Here is a 27,913-nt window from a genome sequence, read left to right as displayed (position 1 = left end):
TCCCTCACACATGCATTCTTTCTTTCAAGGCTGCTGTTGTTTTCAATTGCAATTTTCAATATTTTATTGCTTTTTATTGCTTGTACATAGTAATAGGATTGATTTTTGTGTGTTATCCTATGACCATATTGTTTTAGATTAGTCTGGGATTTTCTACATAGACAGTCATGTAGTCTGTGAATAGGAAAAGTTTTGTATCTCCTTTTCCAATCTCTATTACCTTTATTTCCTTTTCTTGCCTTATTGCACTGGCTGGATCCTCCAACACTGAGTAGGAGTGGTGAGAGAGGACATCTTTACCTTGTTTCTTAGCTTAGGGGGAAATCATTCAGTATTTCACCGTTTAGTGTTACACAATTCTATACATCACAATTCATAGAATTGTACACTAAAGGAAAAAGGTCTTAGTGTATCATAATTTAAAAAATAAATTTAAAAAACAGCAACTACCATCAGTAAACAATTGGAATTTGAAATTAAAAACACAATACCATTTACATTAGTACCAAAAAGAAATACATAGGTATAAATCTAACTAAATATGTATAAGATCTGCATGAGGAACTATAAAGTTCTGATGTAAGAAATCAAAGATCTAAATAGGTGGAGACAGAGTCCATGTTCATGGGTAGGAAGACTTAATACTGTCAAAATGTCAGTTCTTCCCAAATGGATGTATAGGTTCCATGTAGTCCCAGTTAAAATCCCAGCAGGTTATCTTGCTGATATTGACAAACTCATTCTGGGGTTTATATGGAGGCAAAGACCCACAAAAGTCAACACAATATTGAAAGAAAAGAACAAAGTTGGAGGATTCACACTACCCTACTTCAAGACTTACTATAAAGCTACAATAACCAAGACAGTGTGGTATCAGTGAAAAAAGAGACAAACAGATCAGTGAAACAGAATAGAGAGACCAGAAACAGACCCACGCAAATATAGCCAACTGTTGACAAAGGAGCAAAGGCTATTCAATGGAGGAAAGGTAGTCTTTCCAACAAATGGTGCTGGAGCAACTGGACACTGATATGCCAAAAAAAAAAAAAAAAAAAAAAACGAGAGAAAGAAAAAAGAAACTAAACACAGAATTTAAGCCCTTCACAGTAATTAACTTGAAATGCATCATAACCCTACATGTAAAGTTAAAAACTATAAAATTCCTAAAAAATCACAGGAGAAGATCTAGATAATCCTGGGGTTAGCAGCAGTTGCTTAGATACACCACCAAAAAGCATGAAAGAAAAAACTCGTAAGTTGGTCTTCATTAAAATTAACAACTTATGCTCTGTGAAAGATACCATTAAGAAAATAAAAAGAGGAGCCTCAGACTGGCAGAAAATCTTTGCGAAGCACAAAACACAACACATCTGATAAAGGACTGTTATCTAAAATATACCAGGAGCTCTTAAAACTCAACAATAAGAAAACAACTCAAAAAATTGGCAAAAGTCCTAACAGACACATCACAAAAAAGATATACAAATGGCAAATAAGCATATGAATAGACACTCAAAATCATATGTCATTTGAGAATTGCAAATTAAAATAATAATGAGACACCTATTAGAATGTCCAAAATCCAGGACACTGACAACACCGAATGCCGGCGAGGTTGTGGAGCAGCAGGAAGTCTCATCACTGCCGGTGGGAACGCCGAATGGTGCAGCCACGGTGGAAGATAGTTTGGTGGTTTCTCACAAAACTAAACATACTCTCACCATACAACCCAGCAGTCGTGCTCCTTGGTATTTACCCAGATGAGCTGAAAACTCATCCACACAAACTCTTCACAAACGTTTATAGCAGCTTTATTCATAGGTACCAAAACACGGAAACAACCAAGGTGTCCTTCAGAAGGTGAATGGATAAATAAAGTGTGGTCCATCCAGACAGTGGGATATTATTCAGTGCTATAAAGAAATGAGCTTTCAACCCATGAAAAGACAGAGGAACCTTAAATGCATATGACTGAGTGAAAGAAGCCAATCTGAAAATGCTACCTACCGTGTGATTCCAGCTATATGAAACTCTAGAAAAGGCGACACTATGGATGCAGTAAAAAAGATCAGTGACTGGAAGGATTTGGAAGGAGGGATGAATGGGGGGGCACAGAGGAATTTTAGGGCAGTGAAACTATTTTATATGATAATAGTGCATATATGTCATTATGCGTTTGTCAAAACCTGTAGAATGTACAACACAAAGAATGAACCCTAACGTAAACTATGGACTTTAGTTAATAACAGTGTATCCACATAGGTTCACTGTTGTAACAAATGTACCAACTAATACAAGATAAAAATAACAGGGGGAAACTGGAGGGGATGGGAGGGGGTGTATGGACATTCTCTGTACTTGCCACTCAGTTTTTTTGTAACTCTAAAACTGCTCCAAAAAATAAAGTCTATTAAGTTTTTAAATAGACAGCAACTGAATTTTTATTGAAATATAGTTAATTTACAATGTTGTGTTAGTTTCAAGTGTATAGCAAAGTGATTCAGATATATAGGTATGTCCTTTTTCAGATTATTTTCCATTACAGATTATTACAAGATATTGAATATAGTTCCCTGTGCTATACAGTAGGTCCTTGTTGGTTGTCTATTTTATATGTAGTGTGTGCATCTGTTAATCCTAAACTCCTCATGTATCCCTGCCCTCCTTTCCCCTTTGGTAAGCATAAGTTTGTTTTCTATGTCTGAGAGTCTGTTTTGTAAATAAGTTCATTTGTATCAATTTTTTAGATTCCACATATAAGTGATATCATAGGATATTCGTCTCTCTCTGTCTGACTTACCTCATCTAGTATGATAATCTCTAGGTCTATCCGTGTTTCTGAAAATGACATTATTTTATTTTATTTTATGGCTGAGTACATTATAGTGTGTGTGTGTGTGTGTGTATCACATCTTCTTTATCCATTCATCTGTTGATGGACACTTAGGTTGCTTCCATGCCTTGGCTATTGTAAATAGTGCTGCAGTGAACATTAGGGTGCATGAACCTTTCCAATTTTTTTTAATCTTTATTGGAGTATAATTGCTTCACAATTATAAGTTTGCTTCACAAACTTCACTGTGTTAGTTTGTGTTGTACACCAACGTGACTCATCCATGTGCCTACATACGTCCCCATATCTGCTCCCTCTTTAGCCTTCCTCCCGCCCTCCCTATCCCACCCCTCTAGGTGGTCACAAAGCACCGAGCTGATCTCCCTGTGCTATGCGGCTGCTTCCCACTAGCTAGCTATTTTACGTTTGGTAGTGTATATATATGTCCATGCCACTCTCTCACTTTGCCCCAGCTTCCCCCTCCCACCCTGTGTCCTCCAGTCCATTCTCTATGTCTGCTTTATTCCTGCCCTGCAACTAGGTTCATCAGTACCATGTTTTTTAGAGAGGCACATGAAAAGATGCTCAACATCACTAATTAGTAGAGAAACGCAAATCAAAACTACAATGAGGTATCACCTCATGCCAGTCAGAATGGCTATTGTCAAAAAATCTAGAAACAATAAATCCTGGAGAGGGTGTGGAGAGAAGGGAACCCTCTTGCACTGTTGGTGGGAATGTAAATTGATACAAGCACTATGGAGAACAGTATGGAGGTTCCTTACAAAAAACTAAAAATAGAACTACCATATGACCGAATTTTTTTTAATGGACAAAAGATTTGATCAGAGACTTCTCAAAGGAAGATAGACAATGGCCAACAGGCACATGAAGAAGTGTTCACCGTGAGCTTCAGGCAAGCAAGTTAAAGCCAAGATGAGACACCATTACAAACCCACCAAAACGACTAAAACTTTAGACTGTTACAGACTGTTTGTGTGTCCCCCCCCCCCCCCGATTCATGAGTTGAAATCCTAAACACCGGTGTGATGATGTTAGGAGGTGGGGCCTTTCGGAGGCGATTCAATTGTGGACGGATTAGTGTCCTTTTAGAAGAGCCCCCGAGGGCTCCGTCCACCCCTCTGTCACGTGAGGACACAGCGAGAAGCTGCCCTCACCAGACACCGAATCTGCTGGCACCTTGATCTCGGGGTTCCAGCCTCCAGAACCGTGAGAAGTAACTGTGCTGTCAAAGCTCCCGGTCTGCAGTGCTTTTTGAAAGCAGCCCAAACGGATGGAGAGGCTGACAGGCCAGTTGACGAAGACGTGGGACTGGTTCTCCAGGCATCGCTGGCTCCGCTGACGCCCCCAGAACGGCTCTGGTGTTTCTTCTCAGTTGGGCCGAACCTGCCCACAGCCCAGCACTGCCACTCGTGGGAATTTACCAAAGAGAAGCAGAGGCGGACGTCCTTAAAGGGACTCTGCTGCAGCTCTTTACGACTGAAGTGCACACGACCCCATGGTCATCTGTGGGGACACAGCGAGCGTGGGGCCTCCGCACGCCCGGCTCCGCCAGGTGGGCACAGCCACCTCCAAGACACGCGGAAGTGCTGGGCACAAAAGGGAACCTACCACACGACCCCGCTCACGCCCAGGAGAGGAGCAGACAGACCAGGAGCTGGAGGTGGGAAGAAGCCCAGCAGTTGCTTCTGTCGGGGAGGATGGCGGCTGCGCGGGAAGGGGCATGGGGGAGCTTTCTGGGGTGACGGGCAGATCCTGCATCTTGACCAGAGGAACAGGTAACCTAGAGTTTGTCAAAAATCATCAAACTGTGCACTTAAGGTCTGTGCACATTTCTGTATGTAAATTCTTCCACGATTTAAAGGAAGAACACAAAAGGAGACTTTGGTGTCGGCGGCCCCTGGATCTCTGGGGATTTCTCCACCCTCTCAAGCTTCCGTGCCCCATTCTGCCCGCCTTGATGCCACGGGCCAGTGGGATGTCCTGCAGGGTGTCCAGGGGACCTGGGCACTCTTCAGACGACATGGCCACCAGGAGGAGGTCCGCGCTGAGCGCACACTGCTGGCTGTTGCAGGGAGTGCAGGCTGCCCACCCCAAGACACAGTGACCAGCGGCTGCGCACCAGGTGCGGGGGCCTCGCTGACCCCTGGGGAGGAGGCGTCCTCTGGCACCTGTGAGGTCACAGGCTTGGTGAGGGTCCGGTGAAGTAAAGGGGCGTTGGGGACCACCGGCCGCATCATTCTGGAATCTGTTCTGGAATCCGCACCCTGCAGCTTGGGGTTGGGAGGGGCCCTCGCGGTGTTTGCTGGGTACAGCATCTCCATCTCCATCCCGTCCACGGAAGGGCACTGGTTTTCTCCACTTTAGGACCAGCTCCAGAGTCCTTGCCGGGACTCAAATCTCGGAGCCGCAGGAGAGCACCCGCCTTGTGCCCACTGCCCGGCACCCTCGGACCCAGATGGCGGAGCTCAGGGTCCTGGGGCCCTGCCTCTCCGACCCAGCCCAGTCTGGCTGAGGCAGGACCCTACTCTCTGGGCAGCAGCTGCAAGAGGAGGGCGACAGCTTGCGGGGAGGCCGCCCTTCACGCTCAGGCCTCCAAGGGAAAGGGGTTCAAGATGGCCCCGGGCTCCCTCCGGGCACTTCCACCCCGTGAGCTTCGTCCCCAGCAAGGCCCAGCTCAGCGCAGGAGACGTGGTGGCCTGCCGCCGTCACAGCCCTGTCCTGGGCAGCTGTAGCGGGACAAACAGGGTCTCTGGATAGGCTGCCCAAGGCCCCTTGAGTCAGGGTGTCGACGCCCTTTAGGATCCTGGTGGCACCAACAGTGACCAGCTAGCTGCCTTGCAGCCTTGCCGTGGCTGTTATGGCCTTGGTGCTGGGCACATCACCAGGGGACAGGTGTGGTCACTGGGTGTAACCCTCCCCACTGGCCAAAAGCCACCCCTCCGATCTCATCCTGAGGGCCTGCTTTCTCAGTCCACTTTTGGTGTGGACAGTCACCCAGAATTCACCCCAAAGACAAAGGCTGGTGTCCAACTCCTTCACCTGGAGGTGCAGAATTACCACGTGAGAAGCAGGGATGAGATTCGGGGATGGAAGGCAGCCAGTGTGAAAGAGCAAAGCAGCCCTGACGTCCAGGAGCTGAGCCCTCACCACCACCCGCCCCCCGGGAGCCGGCCCCACCCCCCCACCAGGTGCTGGCGTCCCCCTTCGAACAGAAGCAGTTTCGCACGACGCACCACCAGGCAGAGCCGCCCTGATGGATCCAGACATAAACAAGAGCGCGTAGTAACTGCATCCGAGCACAGACAGAATGTAAACTCTGACCACAGAAGTGACCCAGCATCCCCGCCCTGGCCGTGTTTAGCGATCACAGTGTTACCCGCTAGCCCTCTCCCTTCCAGATAAGATGTGCTGAGAAGCCCCATCACAGAAAGTCCCCCAGTTCCTGACGGCACCTGAGCCAGGACGAAGCCCGCTTCCTCAAACTCTCCACCCAAATCACCCACCGTCCCCCAAATCCTAGAGGTCCCTTCCCACCGAGACGCCCATCGTGTGTGTTCTCTCCCTAACTTGCTCTGCTGCAGGGCACTGCTGGAGGATTTCGGCTGCAGGACATTGGCACAGAAGAGGCCCCTTCCTGAGCCAGCCTCATGGTGACCAAAGGTTACTCCTGTGGGGGAGCTTGGGACTTGGGGGACACGTGCCTTGGAGATGTTCCCTGTCTGGTTCCAGGTGGAAGGAGCTGGGGTAGCTCACCCGCATCCCCCCGCCACCCCCACCCCCCCGCCGGTGCTACAGTGTCATCTCGGTGGGACTTGCGGCTGGACACAAAGGCAGAGCTGCCGTCTGGAAAAAGGCGTCAGACGAAGCAGCGGATGCGGGCAGCTGGGAGGTGACCAGAGTGACCAGCAGAGAGTCCCGGGACACAGGCGGCCACCCCGTCGGCTGCTCTGACGGCTGACGTAACTGGACCTACTGGGACTGGGATTTGCCGCCTTTTCGTACTTTCTACTTGCTTCTCTCCCCCTCGTTTCTATCCCCTATTGATTAATCAAGGTTTTCTCCATTTATTCTTCTACAAGTTGGTGAGTTAAATATGCATATTTATATTCTATTATTTCAGTTTTTTAACCGATTTATAATGACACACTAAAAACACAACAGTCTATTTTTATGTCTTCTCTGTCCTATGGATAATTTAGAAGTTTAATTTCCAAACATGGGGGTTTCTGAACCTTTCTTTGTTGTTAATCTCTAGACTAGCTGCCCTGAGGCTAGACCGCGTGTTTGGTTTTTGGGGTATTTTTTTTTTCATTTTGCCATGCTGAGCCGCTTGTGGGATCTTAATTGCCCGACCAGAGATCGAACCCGGGCCGCCGGCAGTGACAGCGTGGAGTCCTAACCACTGGACCGCCAGGGAAGTCCCCCATGTGTTGTGCTTTTTGCCAGTTCCATGATTTGTATAGCTTCATGGCCCGGTCAGCAGTTAATTTCTGTAAATATTCATGGAACTTGAAAAGAATATGTAATTTTCTGTCCTTTTCAGTTGAGTGCGAAGTTCTACGTATGTTCAATAGGCCAGGTTTGCTAATTGCGCTCTGAATCTCTGTATCTCTTCCTGATTTCAGCTGCTCGCTCTGTGTTCTGTTTGTTACTGAAGGGATGTGTGAGATGCTTTCCCACAGAACTTGATGGTGATTGAATTCATGTTCTTACGTTGTGTTTCCTGAGTTATTTTTCTTCCGGGGGGGCCCGGGTGGCCACTTGTTTGTAGCCTGGCAGCTCCTGGCCCTGCGGGCTCCCCCCGTTTTGCTCCTGCTGGGCCAGCTCTGTCGGGAATTGGGTTCCAGCTTAGACGCAGGCGAGGTTCTGCTCTCTCCCCATCTCTGAGGCCGGTTTGCTTTTCCATCTGCGTTGGGAAGGAGGGCTGCTGGGCTTTCCAGGACCCTGCACACCTCAGTGGCCTGAGAGGTTGGCAGGGGCCAGGCCAATCAGGCGAACCTGTGCTGGACCAGGACGGTGTCAGGCCACCCGGCCTGGTTCACCCCACGGGGCGGGGCCAGGGGGCGTCATCCAGAGCCGGGAAGGAGCCAGGACTGCACTGTGGGTTCAGGCTGTGCGGGCGCGTGAGCTGGCTCGGGGCTGAACCCGCGCTTCCCTCTCCTGGGTCGGTCTTTCATTCAGGGGCTGGTTTTAATGTTAACTGAATTGCATTATGCCTTTTTCAGTAAACTTTTACAACAGTTTTAGATTTCCAGGAAAATTATGAAGATAGTGTGGCGTGTTCCCCACACGCCGCCCCCAGTCTCCCCTCCTCTTAACGTCTTGTCACAATGAATGAACCGACACTGGTACATTTGCATTAACTAACGTCCATTCTGTGCTCAGATGCCTTTAGTTGTTTTACTTGATGTCCTTTTTCTGCTCCAGGGTATTATTAAGGAGCCAAACTGGGTCCACTCGCCTGCACACAGTAAAGCCCGTCTACCGACAGCAGGCCGTGGTGAAGGAGTGCGCAGCGCTCGTTGCAGGCGCCAGGCAAGGAGTCCAGGGCAGCTGGTGCTCGGAAGACTCAAACTCGCTGATGGCTTTCAGGGAAGGGTTTTTGAAGACAGGGTGATCGAGGGGGCATTGTCGGGTTCCTGCTCAGCGGGTGGACATTCTTCTGATTGGTTGGTGGTGAGGTAACTGGGAGGCAACACCATCAGCCTCTGGTTCTAACTGACCTGGAGTCTGCGTGCTTGTGGGTGGCATGCATAGCTTCTCCCACCTGGTGGAGGCTTCAGTGTCAGCGAAAGTGTCACCCTGGGCACCACTGGGGCCTGGGGGCTGGTGCTCGGCCCTGAGTGGAGACCCTGGGGCACAGCCAGGCCCCACCCTCAGGGACAAGCGATGTGATAGTGAAGGATTCTGGGTGCCCAGGACTCTGGTTCTTCCCCAAGCCTCTGGCAGCAGAGTGAAGACCCACTACCGGCCAGCACTGCCGCTGGAGCCTCCTCCACCCCCGAGCCCCCTCCTCAGCTCCAGCTCCCACGGTGCCGCAGGGACCACTGTGTGGTCCCCCCAGCTCTGTCCTTAGACAGGCAGAAACCTCTGCTGAGCCAGCTTGGGACCACCCGGGCCTCACACCCTCACCGCCTCACCTCGGGGGGCCAGTCTGGGGGCAGGGCCGCTGGGCGGGAGGGATGACCCCACCGGGAGCTGGCTTCAGCTCCCCGGGCGAGGGTGGCAACCCTCTGCTGTCTGTCCCAGGACAAGCTGTGCGCACCAGGCTGGGCGCGTCTCCTCTCCAGCGCGGGGCCTCGTAAGCACTGGGTCAGTGCCCCGCCTGGACCTCGCTGCCCTCCACCCCAGCTGGCGGTCCTCTGGGACACGGGCGTTCCCCTTTTTGCCGCAGCTCAGCCTGGCCCGGGGAGGGCTCGGAGGACGCGCGGGGTGGGGTGGGGGGGCAACAGGGACGACACTCGGGTATCGAGCCCGATGACAGTCCCAGACCTGCCGCGAACCACCCCTCCTGCTTTGGCGTCTCCCGGGCTCCGATTAAACAGGCTTCTGCCACGTGACCCTCTCGGAGCCAATCGCAGCGGCCTGATCCGGCACGCGCTGATTGGCTCAGGCCGTCCAGGGCGGGGGCGGGGCCGGGACGGGGGCGGGGGACGCCAGGGGTCCGCGCGTGGCCCCGACGCCTCGACTCAGCGCCCAGGTCTAGTGGCACTGGGCTGGGTCCTGCCTTGAGGCCCTTCCATCCTCCGGGCCACGTAGATGTTGACCGACACTGGCAGGCATTGCAGCAGCCCGAGCCAATCCCCAGTCCCGCCTCCAGCTCGGCCTCTCATCCTGGCTTCCCGCATCCCGCCTCCGATCCCGCCCCCAGCCGAGCCCCCCGGCTTGAGCTCCCCCTCAAACCCCGCCTCCAGTCCCGGCCCAGCCCGCCCCCCCAATCCCGTCTCCGATCCCGCCCCAGGTCCCGCCCCCCAGCCTGATTCCCACCCCCGCCCCAGTCCTGTCCAAGCCAAGCTCCCCAGTTCGACTTCCTCAACCCCGCCCCTCGGCCCGAGCGCGAGCCCGGCTCCAAGAGACCCACCCTTCACCCGAGACGCTACCCCTCCCTTCGGACCTGACGGGAACCGGCTGAGGCAGGAGTGGAGCAGGTTCTCAGTTGTGTGGACAGGTGGCCCAGACCCAGGGTTCACCGAGCCCCGCTGGCTGCGATTGTGGACGGCAGGATTGTCTAGCTGCAGATTAGCACAACTAGACAAGATGGCCCTTTATTGCCAGATCTTTAAAAATGTGTCGTGACAGCCTTGATGGTTAAGTGGCTGGTGATCGTACAGCTGGGCGAGTGCAGGGCGCCTGAGAGGAGAGACAACAAACCCAGGCAGAGTGCTGCCCCGGGCTGGCTGCCCACAGGGACCAGGGCGAGGACCCGCCTGCTGCGCAGTGCAGGACGTCTCTGGGGGGCCGAGTATCAAAGCGGGCTCTGCTTTGTCAAAATAGAGTTAACTTCTGAAAGGAAGGAGACCCTGTGAAGAGGCAGTGTGGTCCTAAAGCCAGCCCAGGGGCAAGGGCACGGTCGGCGGAGCCCTAGTGCCACTCTGAAGTGCCCAGCGGGCTCCTGCCTCAGGGCCCTGGCGCTGCTGTTCCCTGCCTGGAATGCGCTCCCACCAGAGGCCCACGGGGCTCCCTCCTTTCTTCGTTGGGGCCTGTCTGCGCATGTCACCTCCTCGGGGGTGAAACAGCTACCCTACCATCCTCTCTGCCACCTTATCCTGCTCAGTTTCCTACACGGAAGAAACCACCACCTGACTTATTATGTGTTTATCATCTGGCCACTGGAGCAATCAGTCCCGGGAGGAAGGGACCTCAATTACACCCGGTGCCTAGAACAAAGCTCTGCACAGCACGGGGGCTCAGCAAGCCTGAAGTGAGCGAGTGCCTCTCCCTGGAGTCCTGGGACCTGGCACCCAAGGGGTCTGCCCCACCAGGCACTGAGGAAGGGCTGGCTGGGGTCCCAAGGGAAGGCGATCCAGGTCACCGGCACACCTGGCTCATTGCTCAAGACTGAGATGAGTCCAGGCCAGGCTGGGGGTGGGGACTGATGATGGGGCCTGCTTGGGGTGCCCTCCTGAGAGGAGCTATGCTGGGGGCGGTGGCTCACAGATCCCAAAGCCAGAGTTGGCTACACAGGCTTCTGTCCGAGTTCCGAGGCAGAGGCAAAGGGGCAATGGGTCCAGGGCAGTATTCTGCGCACAGCTCGGTGGGGAGGGGAAGAGGAATGGGGGTGGGGAAGGGGACAAGGGTGTCCTTTCTGTTTCCTGAGACTGGGCAGGTTCTGCTGGAAGGCTCCCGGGCGTTCTCAGCCAGCAGTGTGAGGAAGGTCACAGATACCACTTTCCTGGAGAGAGGCCCCCAGAAATGGAGGTCAAACAAGGCCTTTCTGGGGACACACGTGGCCGTGGCATCTCGGGGTGGGGTCGGGGTACCCCGGGCCAGGCTTCAGAGCCAGCAGGTCCCACGGGCACCTCGTTAGGCCTCAGCCTCGTCAGGCAGGTGTGGGACACAGATGCCTCCCTGAGGGCACAGGGAGGAGGGATGGTACCACCAGACCAACGATGGGCAGGACCCCAAGGCTGAGCCTCAGCTCCCCGCTGGGCCCAAGGTGTGGCCAGCACAGTGGGACCTGGGCCCCAGGGCCCGGTATAGCTGTGGGGCAGGAAAGGCCAGGGATGGGGCCCGTGCTGCAGGTGGGAGACTTGGGGGGAGGGGGCGCTGAGGAAGGGGCCGGGCTGCATTTCAAGGGGAGATGGCTCTGGCCGGGACTTCCTTAGGGAGAAAGGGCGGCGGGGAGCCCCTGCAGCGGCCCCAGCAAAAGGGGAAGGTGTTCCCATCTGGCCGGGTGCAGGGGTTAGTGGGGGTCGTCCAACAGGGCCCAAAGGGTGTGCATCCCGGCCCTCCCGCCATGACCCCGGCTGCACCCTCCATCCCCATCGCCTCCCAGGGAAATCAGGGCTCCGGAGGGAATGGCCACACACATTAAATCACTGTGGTGTTTATTGGCTGTGATTCCATCCAGAGAGAACACACGCAGCTGCCCCCGACATGCAGGAGGAAGCGCAGGCGCCGGGACAGACGGACAGAGGACATCCACGGTCTACACTAAGCTCGGCTGCTTGGGCGCCCCACGCGCTGGGGACAGGATGCGGGGTTTCTACGAGACGACGCCCTGTCTGCTCAGAGCTGGCTTTTTAAAGTGTGAAAACAGGCGTTTAAAAAAGACGAGGAACCGGGAGGTGTCGGGGCGCAGCGCGGACGACGGGGGATGGTGGGGGTGGGCGCCAGGGGTCGGTATTGCCGTCTAGTCGTTATGGCTTCTCTAAGGAGCTGGGGAGGGCCGCGCCCCGGGCCCGCAACACTGGACACGATGAACTTTAGATGTGGACAGAAAGGGCCCCAGGGACCGAGGTGATGGGCTTTCTGTCGAGATAAAACTCCTCAAACACAGAAGACCTCATTTACCTGAGATTCGACATATTGTGATGCAAATTACACAAGGGCAGAGGCCACGGGGGAGCTGGGAGGTCCGCGGTCGTTTCCGTCCAACCGGGCGGGCTCTGCGGCTGGGACGACCCCCTCGAGGGCCTGCAGGGAGCGGGGCCGGCCTTCCGCGCCACACCCTCCTGCCGGTGCACAGCGCTCGGCCCACAGGGCTCTGGGCCTCCTCCCCGGTTCTGGGTGAAGGTGTGGGTGTTCGGAGGGTGAGGGCAGGGTGTCCCCCGAGCAGCCTCGGAGGGTACAGGAGGTGCCAACCAGGGAGGGGAGTGTGCCGGGCTCAGCTGGGCTGCTCACGGACGCCGAAGAGCTTGAGCGACAGGGGTGTGTGAAGGACGGGGGTCTGAGAGTGTCCCCCTAAGCCTATCGCTTTCTCTCCCTTCGTGGAGAGGAGAACGGGCCACAGCAGTCCTAAGAAGCAAAGCCTTCCCGAGGAGGGGGCCGGAGGACAGACACAGGTGGACGAAGAAGGGAAGGGGTGCAGATGGGGAGCGGTGGACGGCAGATTCAGCAACCCGGGCGTCGGTGCGGGGTAGGGCTTGGGGTCCAGGCTGACCCCGGGGGTTGAGCCCCAGGCGCCAGCTGCTCGCCCCTCCCAGCCCCCACCCCGGCCTCACGACCGCGCCCCGTACTATGGCTGTGCTTCCGAGTGTGAGCCCGACAGGCGCCCACCAACACAGGGCCGGCCCTTTTGGTGTCCCTGGCCACGGGCCCTGCTGGGTGGGCGGTGAAGGGAGGAGCGAGAAGGGGCTTCCCAGGCTCTGGGGCAGGTCCAATCCACCCGCTGCCGGAGGAGCCCGTGGGCTAGTCCCCGGGGCCTGCAGCCCGGACCGCGGGGGCCGTGGGGGGGCCGGGCGCCCCTCCCTCGGAGGCGGTGGCGATCGCGGTGCGGGGATGGGGTGAGAGGCGGGCGGAGGCTCCCCAGGCTTGAAGGGGCCAGGCAGGCGGATAGACCTAGGGCTATGGCTTATATTGGCGTTGGGGGGCTGCACTCTGCTCCCGACATCCCTTCAGGCGCCTCCGCGGAGGGCAGGACGGGGGTGGGCGAGGGGGCGGGGCTCCGGGCTCCTGTCCAGCTCCAGGGGCGTTACTTCTTGAATATGTCCTGCAGCGGCCCGGGCAGGTACTTGATGACCGTGTCCAGGATGCTCTCCTCCTCTGCCTCCGGCTCGTCCCCGCAGCCCGGCGGGATGGCCTTCTTGGGCCGCGTCAGGCTGCCCTCCGCGCTGGCCTCCATGGCGGCCTGGGCCTCGGCCTCGCGTTCCTCCTTCTTCTTGATGCCGTACTGCGGGGGACAGGGCGGGCGGGCTCAGGCGGGCAGGTCCCGGCCCCGGGTCCCAGCCCCGGGAGGGGCGCTCTCGGGACCCGGGCGGGCTAGACCCACCCTGCGCTGGCGGGATCGGCCGAGGGGCCTCTGGAGGCAGCACCTGCGGCTGAGAAAGGCGTGTGCGGGAGCGGACGACCACCAAGAGCCCCGGCAGGGGCGGTCCCCACCCCGGAGGCTGCCGGGAGGGGCGGGGGCGACGGCGGGAGCCTGGACGGGGGACCCCGCTGACGGTGGACCCGCGGGAGAGGGGGGGGGGGGGGGGGGAGGACGAAAGTCGCGGTTCTCCGTGGGGGCGGGGCGCTGGCCGTGGCCCCGCCCCCCGCGGTCCCGCCTTCCGGGGAAGCGGGCGCAGTCCTCAGCCCGCCTTGGGCTGCGGTCCCGGAGCGGAGGGAGCCGGGGCAGAACGCCTGCCCACAGCGGTGGAGAAGCCGGTGTTCTGTGGGTGGCGGGCCCCACGCAGCCCAGATCCTCGGTCCAGCGACATGTGGCCACACCCTCCTGCCTGGCCAAGTACCCCCGGATGCCACCCAGACCCCAGTCCCTGGGGGGTCACTCTGCATGCTCCGTGTCCGGCGGTCACTTCCAGGTGGATGTCCTGGAACCCCATCTAGGTGTGACCTCAGCAACACCCCTGGGCACTGCTGAGCGCCCCCAATTCTGGTTTCCTGCGTGTGTCTCTGCCCTGAGCCCTCTCCCACATCTCCTCTCATCAGTGGATTGAATGGTGTCCCCCCAAAATTCATGTCACCTGGAACCTCAGAATGTGACCTTATTTGGAAATAGGGTCTTTGCAGATATAATTAGGTAAGAATAGAGATGAGCTCTTCCTGGGCCCTAAATCCAAAGAGAGTTTCCCTGTAAGAGAAAGAAAAGGATGCGCAGAGTAGGTGAAAACGGAGAAAGGGTTCGGAACGACGTTGTCACAAGCCAAGGACACATGCATTGCCGGAAGCCCCCAGAAACCAGAAGAGAGATGAATTCTCCTCCTCAGGTTTCAGAGGGAGCACAGCCCTGCTGACACCTTGATTTTGGGCTTCTAGCCTCCAGAACTGAGGAAGTAAGTTTCTAGGAGACGAACCCCCCCTCCGCCAGGCCCATCAGCGTCCTCACCAGCCCTCCCGGAAGAACAGCACGGATGCGCGTGCGCCTGCGGCCATGAGACCAGGGAAACGCCTCCTGCCTTAGGGCTGCTGGGAACCTGGTGGGACCAAGCTGGCCTGGTGTGTTGGGGGGCAGGTCGCCCATCTGGGGGGCAGAGCTCAGGACCCTCCCAGGCTGGGGAGAGGGGTGCCCCTTGGCCAGGTCTGCGGTCCTGGCTCACACATTAGGGAATGTCTGGGAGCAGAAGCACTGATGAGGTAAAGAGGAAGCACTGGGGAGCACGTGTGGGTGTCAGCGATGGTGGATTATCCATTACTGACAGGCAGAACCCTCCTGGGGAGCACACAGTGCAGGACTGCTGGCCCTGGGGAGGATCCCCCATGCCCGGCCATCTCTCCTCACCAGCCCCTCCTGGAAGAAGCGGTGGGCTCTGCTTCTGGTGCTTGTGGCAGGTGTGGGTGTGTGTGGGGGAAGGGCACCCTGGCCCTCCAAGAAGACCCTTCCCTCTGTTTCCAGGTTGGGGGGGTGAGGGCTGGCTGTGTCCCACTCCCCAGCTTACTGAGGGAAACCTCTGCACCCACCTCCTCCCTCGAGGCTGCGGATGGCTTCAGGCATGGCGGAGGCAAGGCCCACGTTCAGCAGAGTCTGAAGAGGGAGGCCATGCTCTCGGCCCACCGGTGACCAGAGCGCAGCCTGGGTCCCCTCAGGCAGAGGCGGCAGGGATGACGGGTCTGTCTACCCTTCTTCAGCAGGGGCTCCAGGCAGCCTGAAGGCCCCTGTGCACCGTGAACAAGAGCCAGGAGCGGGGAGAGGGTCTCCATGCGGGGTGGGGGGCGTAGGGCACCAGAGTATATTCTGAGCAGCGGCACGCTACCCAGAGGGCCTCCCCACTGAGCACCGTCAGGTCAGCTCAGGGTGGAGAGTGCGACAAGCCGACCAGACTGCAGCCACTCGGGTGGACTGGCCCTAGGAGCACAGCCCTCCTCCCGGGTCACCACACCTGCCGCGACCTCCTCACCACGGGGGGCTGTGGTGGCCGAAGCCCACACACACTCACAGCAAAGCTGCACATGCTCAGGGGAACACACGGTGCTGGCGGAACGGGCGGGTGACAGTGGCACACACGTAAGAGCGGGAACATGCGGTATGTGGTCGAGCAGAGGGGCCTCCCTGACTCGGGGTTGGGAAGGGACCTGTGTCAGGTCCTCCCCTCTAGGGTCCAGGAAGGAGACTCCAGGCCCCAACCCAGCTGCTCCAGAGGCTCATTCCGAGGCTAACGCCACTCTGGGCACACATGAGGGCCACCTTACTCTCTGGGGTGCCGCCAGAGCCTGGCTCTGATGTGGTCTGGCTGCGAGCCGGTTTGGACACCCCCCATCCTCCCCAACCACTGAGACGGCAGGGCCCCACCGCACACCCCGTGGCCGGGAGGGAGCCCAGGGCGGCCGGCACCCTGGGCAATGCGGTACTCCTTACCGGTGGGAATCCGTATGTGCCCACACCTGTTACTCTCAGCACAAACCTGGGATGTGGGGGCCGGACCGACTCGGACCCACCAGCTCGGCGCTGGCTTGAGGGTGGTTGTGGCTCGAGGCTGCGGAACGTGGGCAGCAGGAAGCACCAAACCTGGCAGTGCGTGCGCAAACCAGAAGGTGGGTATGCAAATCAGGAAGAACGTATGCAAATGACGCAGGTGGGCCCGCCTCCCCTCCAACCTGGACCCGCGCAGCTCAGCGCCTGCCGGCGCGTCAGATGGTAAGTCCGGAATGCAGACGAGGTCGCCTGGGGAGCCGGGCGCCCGGACGACGCGTGACCCCGGCCTGGCCCCTCGGCCCCCATCTGATGGAGCCCCTGCCCCGACCCGATGGGGCCCTGTACGGCGCAGCTCGATGGGATCCCGTGCCATGCAGCTCTGCACCCTCTTCTCTGACTAGCCTTGAGGTCTGGGGGTGGGTAGGCAGACACGGCACCAGGAGCCCCGGGGCCAGCGAGGGCCACTGGGGTAGACACACCTGAAGGCCAGGGTTCCCACCTGTGGGGAGCAGGAGGGCAGCAGGGAGCTGCCTAAGCACACCGGGTGGAGAAGGTCTCTGAGGACACGGGTGTCCCGCGGACTTCGCGGGGGCAGGGCCTGGGGGCGTGGGGAGGGGGAGGGGTCGGTGGGCAGGGGCGCCAGGCGCTGAGCTCCCCTCAGAGTCAGGACAGCCGGGGCTAGGGATGTGCTCTGGCCTGCACCCTGCATCGCCAGGGGGCACCTGGGGCTCCTGGGGCCCCAGCGTCCAGAATGTGGCAGGCCTGTCCTGAGCTGCCTCTGACCCACGAGTGGGGGCAGCTCACCATCGCCCTCTTCCCTGCACACTCCCAGGCCTGGCCCAGTGGCCACCGCCTTGGTTAGCTCTGCAGTCACCCAGGAAAGGCCCCCACCCGGCAGACTCAGCTCTGTGCTGGTCGGGGGGCCCCAGCAGGCGTCTGTGTGCTCCCCAACACACCCCACACCGTTCCTGCAGGCCGCCCTCCAGGAACGGGCCCTGGCGCACTAGTCCTGCCTAAACCCCCGACAGCAGGAGAGGAAACCTGGGCCCAGCCAGTGCGCGGGGCGGGGGCCGCCTCTGACCCCTGCCCTGGCCACTGGACTCGGCGGACACCACCCCGGCCCCTGGGCGGCCCAGATCAGACCCCGGATGTGCGCAGGAAGCAGGCCCGGGCCCGGTGGGATGAGGCCTGCCGCTGCGGCTGGTGGAGCCACGGCGGGTCTGGGGGTTGGCGGGGGCTATAGAAGCAGCCCGGGGCCCGTGCAGGCGGTTCAGAAGCGAAGGCGCTCACCCGCCCAACGCGGGCCCCAGATGGCGGGGTGCTCGTCTGGGGAAGCAGGACCCCTGCCCAGGGGACCCACGGGGCACAGGCTGGAGGGCCCTGGGGCTCTGCCAAGGGGTGCAGCCCTCCATGTGGCCGCCCCGGAAGCTGGGGTCCTGAGGACGGGGAGCACGTGATCCATCGCCCGTCCCTGGCTGGGGGTGGGGGTGGGTGAGCGTCACCCTGCCCCCTGGCCTCACATGGAGCCGCAGGCCCTCAGCTGCCCTCAGGGCGGGGCACATCCCCACTTCCACTGGGACTCACTCTGTGACCTTTAAGTCCCACTAGATGTCCCAGAGGACGAAGAGGACCCTGGAGCTGATGCCTATTCACTCACTCATCACTCACTCACACACTCATTCACTCACTCATCACTCACTCACACACTCATTCACTCACTCACACACTCACACACTCATCACTCACTCACTCACTCACACACTCATTCACTCATCACTCACACACACACTCATTCACTCACTCACACACTCACACACTCATCACTCACTGCTAGCTCAGCATCTCAGCCCAGGTGCAGGCCGGCAGAGCTCCCGTCCTCCCCGTGAGGGCAGGACAACGAACAGCTCACACGTAAAAAGCATGAGCGCCACAGGCGAAGGCAGGTGCAGAGTAAAATGAAACAGGCAAGGAGTGGGGGCGGGGGGAGGAGCCTCAGGGGGCTCCAGAGAGGAGCAGTCAGCCATGCAAAGGCCCTGGGGCAGTGGGAGCCCCGTTGGGGGCGGGGAGAGGTCACCGCACATGTAGGGCTGGGGCCCTGGGAGAAATGGGGGCCACTGGCGGGTGTGGAGAGAGGAGGGACAGAAGGGCCTTTCCTATTAAAGGCAAAACGAGCGGAGTGTGTTATGCACAGAAACCCACACTGTCAGCACCTGCCCCACCCCCACCCGGCTGAGCCTTGGCCCCAACCTACATGCATACCTGAGCTCCTGGACAGTTCCCGAGGCTTGGGGCAGGGCTCACCGGGCAGCTGGCTCACAAGGGGGGAGGCTGGGGAAGCCGTGCCCACAGCGCCACACCCCCAGGGGGCTCTGACCTGGCCACACACTGGGACCTGTTTTGGGGGCTCGAGGGCTGGGATGAATAAGTTCACCCCCCAGGATTCCCCACTAGGTGTCCACCTGGGGCCAAGCCATGGCTGGCAGGCTGGCTGAACAGAGATGGACAGTGGACAGACGGACCTCCCCATCCTTCCCCGCCATCTCTCGGTCTCTGTCCCACCCTCGGGGCTACCCCCCATTACTCCCGTCTCAGAAGATACTCTGCCTGGGCGGCTCTCACTCTGTCTCTCTCTGTTTCTGTCTGTATCTCTGTCTCTCTATCCTCTGACTCCCCCCAGCCCTGTCCTCCATTTCCCGATGGCTACGCTGATGTCCCCCAGCACAGCCTGAGTGGGGTCTGGCCGTCTCTGCTGTCTGATCCATGGTGCGCACTTCCTGGCTCTTCCGCAAACAGCTCAAAAAGCCTTGAGTCCTCAAGTCAGGACGGCAGCAGGGTTGGTCCTGGGGGTGGGGGGCTCACGAGCTGCCATCCCAGCAAAATCAACTCGAACTTTCTGCAGGTCCCAGGAAAGGTGCCCAGTGACCAGTGGGGGGAACATCAGGGTGAGTGGCCCCCATCAATGTGGGGGACCCCTTGTGGGCTCAGAGACCTGCAGGCGCCCCGCCTGTGCCCCCACCTCAGCTTCTGCATCAGGCTGAGGTGCTGAGGCACCAAGCAGGTGGGAGGGCTCTGCGGCCTGAGCCGTCCCGCCCCGAAGCCCGGGCACCTTGGCTGGTCCCCCTAGGGCTGGGGACTGTGGAGATGCCCTCAGGAGGCCCCCACCGCCCCCACCTGGCCCCCTACCCACAGATTTCATGCCCAATGTCTGGGAACGCTTCCCTCGGGCCCAGAGACGGGGGTGTCGGGGTGAGGGGCCAGGACAGAAGCAAGCGAAGCAGCATCCCCCAAACTGAGCTCCCCACCTGGGCCCCAGGACCCAGTGGCTGCAATCGAGCGCCTTCGACGGAGGGGCCTGGCCTGTGCAGGGCCAAGGGTGGCGGGCGAGCCCCGAGATGGTGTGGACCTCGGGAGGCCACATGGCTCAGGGACGCCCTGGGCTCCTAGGGAGGGCTCCTGTCCTCCACCTGGCGCCCAGCCCAGCCCACTCCGGACAAGGCCAGAGCTGCTGCCCCACACTTGCCCTCTCCCGGCCTCTCCAGCCCTTCTGACCCAGGCGCTGGATGGGCAACTGAGGCTGGGCGGTGGACATGCCCCTGGGGCACAGCCCACCTGTGGCCTAGCTGCCGACTCAGCCTCATACACCCACCCCTGCTCTGGGCCTCGGTTTCCGCACCTGGAACGATGCTCTCACTGCCCTCACGCACAGGGGAAGGTCGCCCAGATGGTTCTGGAAAAGGTCGTGGCCTCCAGCTTGCAGCCAGCCCCCAACCAGACCTCACAGCTCGCAGGTCCGCTCCCCCAACACCCTGCTTGAGGCCCACCCAGGGGTGGTGAGGTGCCTCCCCCGCCCATGACGACCCACCGACCCAGGGCCTGCCTGTGGGCCAGCCCCTGACTGCGCTGCGCTGCCCCTGCCTCCGGGCGGACCCCCGCCGGGTCCTCTGGGGCAGCCCTGGGGTCGGCAACAGGAGGAGCTGGGCTAGGGTTGACCCCGTGTGAGGAGCCCGGGAGCATGGGAGCGGGTCCCTGCCGTCAGGCCCAAGAAGGACTCGGGGCCGCGCAGAGTGAGCCCAGTCCCGGTGAGCCCGTGTGGCAGGCGTGCACCCTGGGGTGCGGTGAACCCGGCGGCCTGTGCCCCTCCCGCCGGACCACCCCAGGGTCTGCTCTAGAGCTGCAGAGGAGGGGGGCGAGGGGGGCGAGGGGGCCCCCGGCGGCAGCACCGCGCCCCCCTCGCGCGCGCACCTTGTCGCGGATGCCCTGGCGCATGACCTCGCGCTCGGCCTCCATCTTGGCGTACTTGGCCTTGCGCTCCTCCTCCTCCTGCCGCAGCGCTTCCTGCCGCTCCTCCTCCTTCTTGGCGGCGTCAGGGTCCTTCTCCTCGTCGCCCCCGAGCATCTTGCCCATGTCCTTGGTGGCCCCTGGGCACAGGGAGGCGGCAGTCAGGCCGGGCCCGCCCTCTCCCTGCCCCGCTCCCGTCCAGCAGGGCGGCGGCCTCAGGCCTCTGGGCCGCGGCTGCGTGTGCGTGAGCTCCTGGGGTGGAGCGTGTGTGTCTGCCAGTGTCTGAGGGCAGCTGTGCGTGTGTGTGTGCGCGCGCGTGCGTCTTCTCCGGGCCCGAGTGCAGCAGAGGCTCAGCCTCCCCAACGTGGCAGCGTGGCTGAGTGCACGGCTGTGTGGGCTGAGGCGCCGGGGACAGGCGACAGGCGTCTGGCGGGCTCTCGGTCACTGTGCAGGGCTGCTGGCGGCTGCATGTGGCAGCCCCAAGGCCATAACTTCTCTGCCTCGCCAGCTGCACTTTCCTCGCGAGCTCCTGACTCACAGGCGACAACAAACACCTCCTCGGATGCCTCTCTGGCTCGGCCCCCGGGACAGAGATGCGTAATTACTGCCTCAGAGCGTGGTCCTGGCCCGCGGTGGCCCCAGCCCCACTGCACCCGGATGCACGGGCGTCATGGGGAGGGGAGTGCAGGCGTTAGCGCTGCGGGTCAGCCGACCTCAGCCCCTGTGGCCAGTCCCCCAGAAGCGCCCAGCACATACCCACACATGGCCTACAGGCGTGAGGCCAGTGCCCCGTCACCCCTGCACACCCCCTGGGAACCAGCCACGCTCCTGAGTGGACCCCGGGCCAGGTTGCTGCCCTGTGACCGCCGTCCTGTCCCCCGCCTCTCCAGCCACCGGTCTCTGCAGGTCCTGCCTCTGCCCTCTCATCCCGTGATGGTCCCTCCCAAGCGCGGCCCAAGGCTAGCTGAGTCCACGCCTCGGGAACAAGCCGCGAGGTGGGTGTGTGGCTGCTGACACCACCACCCCTCTACGCCCATACCCAGGGGTGCCCCCTTCCCCGCCCTGGCTTCGAGGCCCGGCTCTGTCCTGCCCGCTTCTCTCGGAGTCTCCACTGTGCTGTCCTCAGCGCTGCAGGGACTCCTGTTCTGTTCTGAGGCTACACAGGTCCGTGCAGCACGGAACCTGGAGAGACTCCCTGCCCTGAGACACCTGCACCAATGACGCATCTGCCCGTTCCTCGGGAGTGACACCCCTGCCCCGTGTGGGCAGAGGGAACCACTTGGTGGGAAGGGGGCAACTTCTGGTTGAGTGCTCTGGGCTGAAAACTAGACCTCCGTCGGGCCGGGCCACGCCTGCACCACGTGGGCCTTCCTAGTTGCTGAAACTACTACAGGGTCGCAGGGTAGTTGCCACCAGTCACTGCAGGGACGGGGAGCCCGCCTGGATGGGGCTCGGCCGATGGCACAGCTACAGATGCTAACAGAAAACCTAGAGCCTCGCGTCCGTGTCCACCCACATCTGCAGAACTCTGCAAAGGAGATTTCAAGCCAGTGGCTCAAGGAAACTGGTCATGAGCAGGGCTGCTGATACACTGTCTCATCGCTCCCTGGATGAGGGGCTGGCATCTCCCCACCTCTGGGGCCGCCGTCCCCGGCGGGCGGTGGGGCAAGCAGGGACAAGCCCCAGTCCGCGAGCAGCTGCAACCTTCCCAGCCTCCCTGGCCGGCGGCCCAGCTTCTACGCAAATCCCCCCTTGAACAAGCTCGTTCACACTGAAGTGAGAGTGACCGATAGCTCCTTCTGCCCCCTGGAGAGTACTGGCATCTTAAGGCAGAGGTGGGTGAACCAGTCTCGTCTCCATCTCTCTCCCCAGAGGGAAAGCGGGTGGAGGCTGGGGTGGGGGCTGGAGGGGCCTCCCTGCCTGGGTGGTCTGGGGCCCCAGACCTGCTCCTCCAACGTGCTGTGTGGCTCTGGGCCTAGTGGTCCAACAGGCGTTTACTGAGCACCCGCTGTGTGCTGAGCTCTGCACACCAGGAGCCCCACCCCAGACCAGGGGTCTGGCCCTGCCCCCACTGGAGCGCCGGGCTGACCCCCGGAGGCAGAGAGCTACCCCAGCACACGGAGGGGACTCTGGAGGCCGATGGTCTCTCCACGGCCAGGGCGGGGCACCAACGCTCACTCGACCGCGGTGTGGACGCCCGGCACCAAGATGGTCACCGACGCTGCGGGCCCTCCCCCGTGGCCCCGCCCTTCGCCCGACCCCGCCTCCGCACGCGGACCCCGCACCGTCCCCACGCGGTGCCCAAGGCTGGACCGAGAGCCGCAGCCCAAGCCTCCCGAATCCCAGGCGGGGGTCCCGCAGCCGGCCGTGCCGGCCACGTAGAGGTGTGGGCACAGGGGCCGACCCCACCCCTGCCCTAGCTCTTCTCGGAGCCTCACCTTGCCGTGACTAGTGGGGAGGGGGGCGCCGGGGCAGGGGCGGTGGGTCCCAGCCCTCCTTGACAGTCAAAGCCCCGGGGACGACCTCAGCGCAAGATGAGGTGGCGGCGCCTCTCTAACCCTGGAGCAGGTCCCACACTTGGGTGCGGGTTACGCAGAAACCCAACAGCTAGGGAGAACTTTCTAGAACAGCGTTCGCGGGGTGCCCGCACAGGAGGAGACGGGGTCTGCCCACACACCGGCCTGTGGATGGTGGACAGGAGCTGGCCCGGGCCTGCCCTGGCCTCCGCCTGCCGCAGCTCTGCGCCGTCCTTCAGTCCACGGCCCCCAGGTTCTCCTCCCTCCCTGACGTAATACCCACCCCGACTCTGTAGGAGATGAAGATGCTAAGATTTCTCTGCAGGCCTGCTGGGGGGCGACGTGGAGTGAGGGGTTGCGATGTTCCTACCTCAGGGCCTTCGCACCTGCCGTTCTTCCTTGCGCTGAATTCCCGAACCTCCTCCTACTTGCTCCCGACCCAGGGTCTTTCTAGGCAGGTTTTCCTGGGACTCCGTGTGTGCACTGGTGGCCCCTGTGGTCAAAACCCTTCTCAGCGTTCACCACCTTCGCTGCATCCGATTACGCTGCCTCATACGTGATGGAAACGATGTCTATTTAAACAGTACGTAAATTAAAGCTGACCCCTATAACTTCATTTGGAAATAATTTTAGGTTTACAGAAGAGTCACGCAGGTAGTCCAAGGGCTCCTGAGCGCCAGTGGCCAGCATCACCCCGTGTTGACCCTGGTACGTTCATCAAAGCGAAAATGACCTACACTCTGCCATCGGCCAAACCACAGGCCGTATTCAGACGCCACCACCTTCTCCACTAATGTCCTTTTCTGTTCCAGGATCCAATCCAGGGCACCATGTTGCATTTAGACTAAAGTCAATTTTTTAAAAGAGAAAACTACTTTTTAAACTTGAAATAAAACTATGGGAAAAATTATGAAATTTAATGAAAAGCTAAAAAACACCTAAAGAAAGAAAGATAATTGTCAGGCTTACGGATGGGGAGACTCCGTAATGTAATGTCTGTTCTCCACAAACTGAGTCACAGATCTGTGCAGTCGCACTCAGACTCTCAAGAGCTAGAAAGGGGGGCTTCCCTGGTGGCGCAGTGGTTGAGAATCCGCCTGCCAATGCAGGGGACACGGGTTCGAGCCCTGGTCTGGGAGGATCCCACATGCCGCGGAGCAACTGGGCCCGTGAGCCACAACTACTGAGCCTCCGCGTCTGGAGCCTGTGCTCCGCAACAAGAGGGCCGCAACAGTGAGAGGCCTGCGCACCACGATGAAGAGTGGCCCCCGCTTGCCACAACTGGAGAAAGCCCTCGCACAGAAGCGAAGACCCAACACAGCCAAAAATAAATTAAAAAAAAAAAAAAAAGAGCTAGAAAGGAAATTCTGTGACAATTGGCAAGTGAAGAGTGTTGCATAAAGAAATGCAAAGGCCCCTGGTCAGGAGACACCGCAGAGAGAAGCAGAGGAGGTGAGCCTCCTGCCAGGAGGGGCCGCCATGCGTGGGACATAGCATGCAGTTCTGCAGGGGAGGGAGGCAGAGTGACCGAGTGGACAGACTGCCTGTAGACCCACAGACACACAGACACGGGGCTCGGACACGTGGCCAGTGACAGGAAGGGCCTCAGAACCCTGGAGACGAGAGCCATATTTCCCTGGGGTGACTGAGCTCCTTGTGAGAAGCATGAAACTAGACTCTCACGTAACACCACAAATTTTTATTGATTATCAATCTGAATATGACCCCAAAATAAAGCGGGCCCTGCTCACCACAACTAGAGGGGGCCCGCGCACAGCAGCGAAGACCCAACGCAGCCAAAAATAAGTAAGTAAATAAATAAATGTATTAAAAAGAAAAGTAATAAAAAATAAAAACAATTCCATTAGCAATGCTGACAAAAACATAAAAATTTATGACTATATTGTTAATAGATGTGCAAGTCTGTTTTACCTAAGACTATAGAATTGTTGAGAGAAATCTGAAACGACCTAAACAAATAGACAGATACACCATGTTCATGGGCTCAGCACTGCTATGAGATCAGTTTTCCCGAACACTGGATTCGGTGCAATCCCAAACAAAATGCAAATAGGCTTTTTTGAATGAATTTACCGGCTCACTCTAAAGTTTATATGGAAATGGCAAAAGGCCTGGAATAGACAAAACAATTCTGCAAAAGGAGAACAACTTTAGAGGACTTACCCTGCTTGCTTCCAAGGTCTATATAATCCAGACAGTATGGTACTGACAGGAGAAGTGACATGTGGACCCATGGAATGGAATAGACAGTCCAGAAATAGACCCATATATGGTCAAGTGAGTTTTTGACAAAGTTGCAAAGATTATTCAGTGAAGAAAGGATAGCCTTTTCACAAGCGGTACTAAAACAATGAGATATTCCTACGCAAATGCACAAACTCATAAATGTCTTCCCTAACCTCACACCTTATACAAAGCTCAGTAACAGACCTAATGGAAAAGCTAACATTACAAAACTTCTAGAAGAAAGCATAAAAGAAAATCTTGGTGACCTTGACCTAGGCAAAGATTCCTTACACAGGTGACAAAAAGCATGAGCCTTAAAAGAAAAACTGATACATTGGACTTCATCGACAAAAAGCTTCTGTTCTTCAAAAGACACTGTTAAAAGAAAAAAGAAAGAAAAGGCAAGACTGTGAGAATATATTTGCAGACCATACGTCTGATAAACTCATATCCAGAATACATAATGAACTCAAGGACAAGAACACAAACCACCTGATTTTAAAAACAGAAGCTCTGAATAGACGTTTTACCAGAGAAGAGACACAGGTGGCAAGTAAGGACCTGAAAAGACGTGCCTGCTCTTACAAAGAGTGATCAACACGCTCGGTCGTTAGGGTGCAAACTGAACTCACAAAGCGGGACCACCAGGCGCCCACACGATGTCTACGATAAGAAAGACCAAGCATGTGCCCGGAAGCTGGGGGGGACCCAGGACCCTCGCCCGTGGCCGGCAGGACGGCGGGGGTGTAGCCGCTTGGGACGGCAGTTGGACAGTTTCCTATAATTCAACATGCACATCCACCGCAGTCCCACTCCTCGGCACCTACCCAGAGAAATGGAGACGCAGTGGGAACGGCATGTGCAGCCCAATCTGTAACAGCCCCAAAAGAGAGGCCCCTCAACGCCCGTCAGGAGGTGAACGGACACACGAAGGCTGGTCCATCCACCCGAGGGCACTGATGCTCTCGGCAGTGTGGAGGAATCTCAAAACCTTTACGCTGAGTGAAAAAAGCCAGGCACAAATTCTATGACTTCACTTATGTCAACAGAAGTGCAAATCCATGTATGGCGACCGCAAACACGTCAGGGTTGCCTGGGGCCCAGGGCAGGTGGGGGGCTGCGGGTTGCCAAGGGGCCGTGCAACAGTCAGAACCCAGGGAAACGCACTTTACCCAGGCAGTGCTCACCCGGCGTCAATCACATCACACCCAAACTGATCTAAAGCCCTAACAAACGAGCAATGAGACGTGTGATACAGGCCGTCTTCCCCAGTCATCACCCGGCTGTCTTCCCCGGTCGTCACCCGGCCAGATCCAAGTAATGAAAAGATGACCAAACCCATAACTTTACAAGTTTGAGTTTTAGAAACATGTCCCTGATTAACCCTTAAGTTGAAGGGGAAATAAAACTGAAATTGTAAAAACTCTAGAAAGCAAAGAAAAATAAGCACTTTCTGTCTAAACTGGGATCCATGTGGCTAAACTGGGATCCACCGCTAAGCTGGGATCCGCGGCTAAGCTGGGATCCACGGCTAAAACTGTTTCTGGAGGAAAAGTTATAGCCTTTAATTTTAAAGAAGAAAAAGAGAAAGTTTAGGAACTTCATTATTACTTTTAAAAAATTGTTTTGGAGGGTCTACTGAATTTCATAAGGAGAAAAATTAAGGGGTATTACACTATAAAAGGAGATATCAAATTCTCTCTCCGCACCCACCTCTTTTGCCGGTGACATGACCATATACCTAAAAAACTCATGACACTCCAGTGAAAACCAACCAGAACCAATGATGGAATGTGGCAGAATGACTAAGTGCAATATTTATAGATAAATAATGGTTAAAATTTGCCTCATACTATCAACAACAAGCTAGAAACATAAATGAAAACAATGGTCCATTTACGATAATTATAAATGTAGAAAATCGGAATACGTTTAACAAAGAGACCTATAGCACCTGCACGTAGAAAATATCTCCTTAAATGTGACGGCTTTGCACAGACTCTTGAGCTTCCTGACGGGCTGGCTCAGTGTCATGAAGATGCCAGTCCCTCCAAAGTTAATATACGATTGTACACAACCTGGGTTACGCTTCCAACGGAAACTCCAATGAGTCTTTCTTTTTTCTTTTTTGGGGGTTTAGATAAAGTTAGGGTTCACGTGGCAGAATAAATGTCAGAGGAGATCTGATCCAGGTGCCTTACGGATGGGAAATGGCATCCCTGCTGTGGGTCCTGGAAACACCTGGAGAGTAACAGTGAGAAGGTCATTGACTGGAGATGTTGTTTCTTTTAAATTTTTTTTAAAAAATTATTTTATTTATTTATTTTTGGCTGTGTTGGGTCTTCGCTGTTGTGCACAGGCTTTCTCTAGTTGCGGCGAGCGGGAGCTACTCTTTGTTGTGGTGCGTGGGCTTCTCATTGCAGTGGCTTCTCTTGTTGCGGAGCACGGGCTCTAGGTGTGTGGGCTTCAGTAGTTGTGGCCCAGGGGCTCAGTAGTTGTGGCCCGCGG

At 57.7% G+C, this 27,913-nt stretch overlaps 1 protein-coding gene across 1 annotated transcript; it reads right to left on the bottom strand.

Annotated features, from left to right (window-relative positions):
* Window positions 1-12,771: 12,771 nt before the first annotated feature.
* On the bottom strand, window positions 12,772-23,997 carry CPLX1 (complexin 1). The gene is made up of 3 exons (XM_027104059.1): window positions 23,896-23,997; window positions 20,607-20,894; window positions 12,772-13,688 (listed from the first exon to the last, which is right to left on the bottom strand). The coding sequence occupies exons 1-3, from the start codon at window positions 23,995-23,997 to the stop codon at window positions 13,491-13,493; spliced, it is 588 nt and encodes a 195-aa protein (XP_026959860.1). The 3' UTR covers window positions 12,772-13,490.
* Window positions 23,998-27,913: the final 3,916 nt, after the last annotated feature.

This window comes from Aethalodelphis obliquidens, unplaced genomic scaffold (genome assembly GCF_003676395.1).
Source record: "Aethalodelphis obliquidens isolate GAN/ISIS:26980383/991018 unplaced genomic scaffold, ASM367639v1 scaffold6, whole genome shotgun sequence".
NCBI classification, from domain to species: Eukaryota; Metazoa; Chordata; class Mammalia; order Artiodactyla; family Delphinidae; genus Aethalodelphis; species Aethalodelphis obliquidens.
Note: the sequence above shows the minus strand (reverse complement) of the source record. Positions and strands in the feature narration are given on the sequence as shown.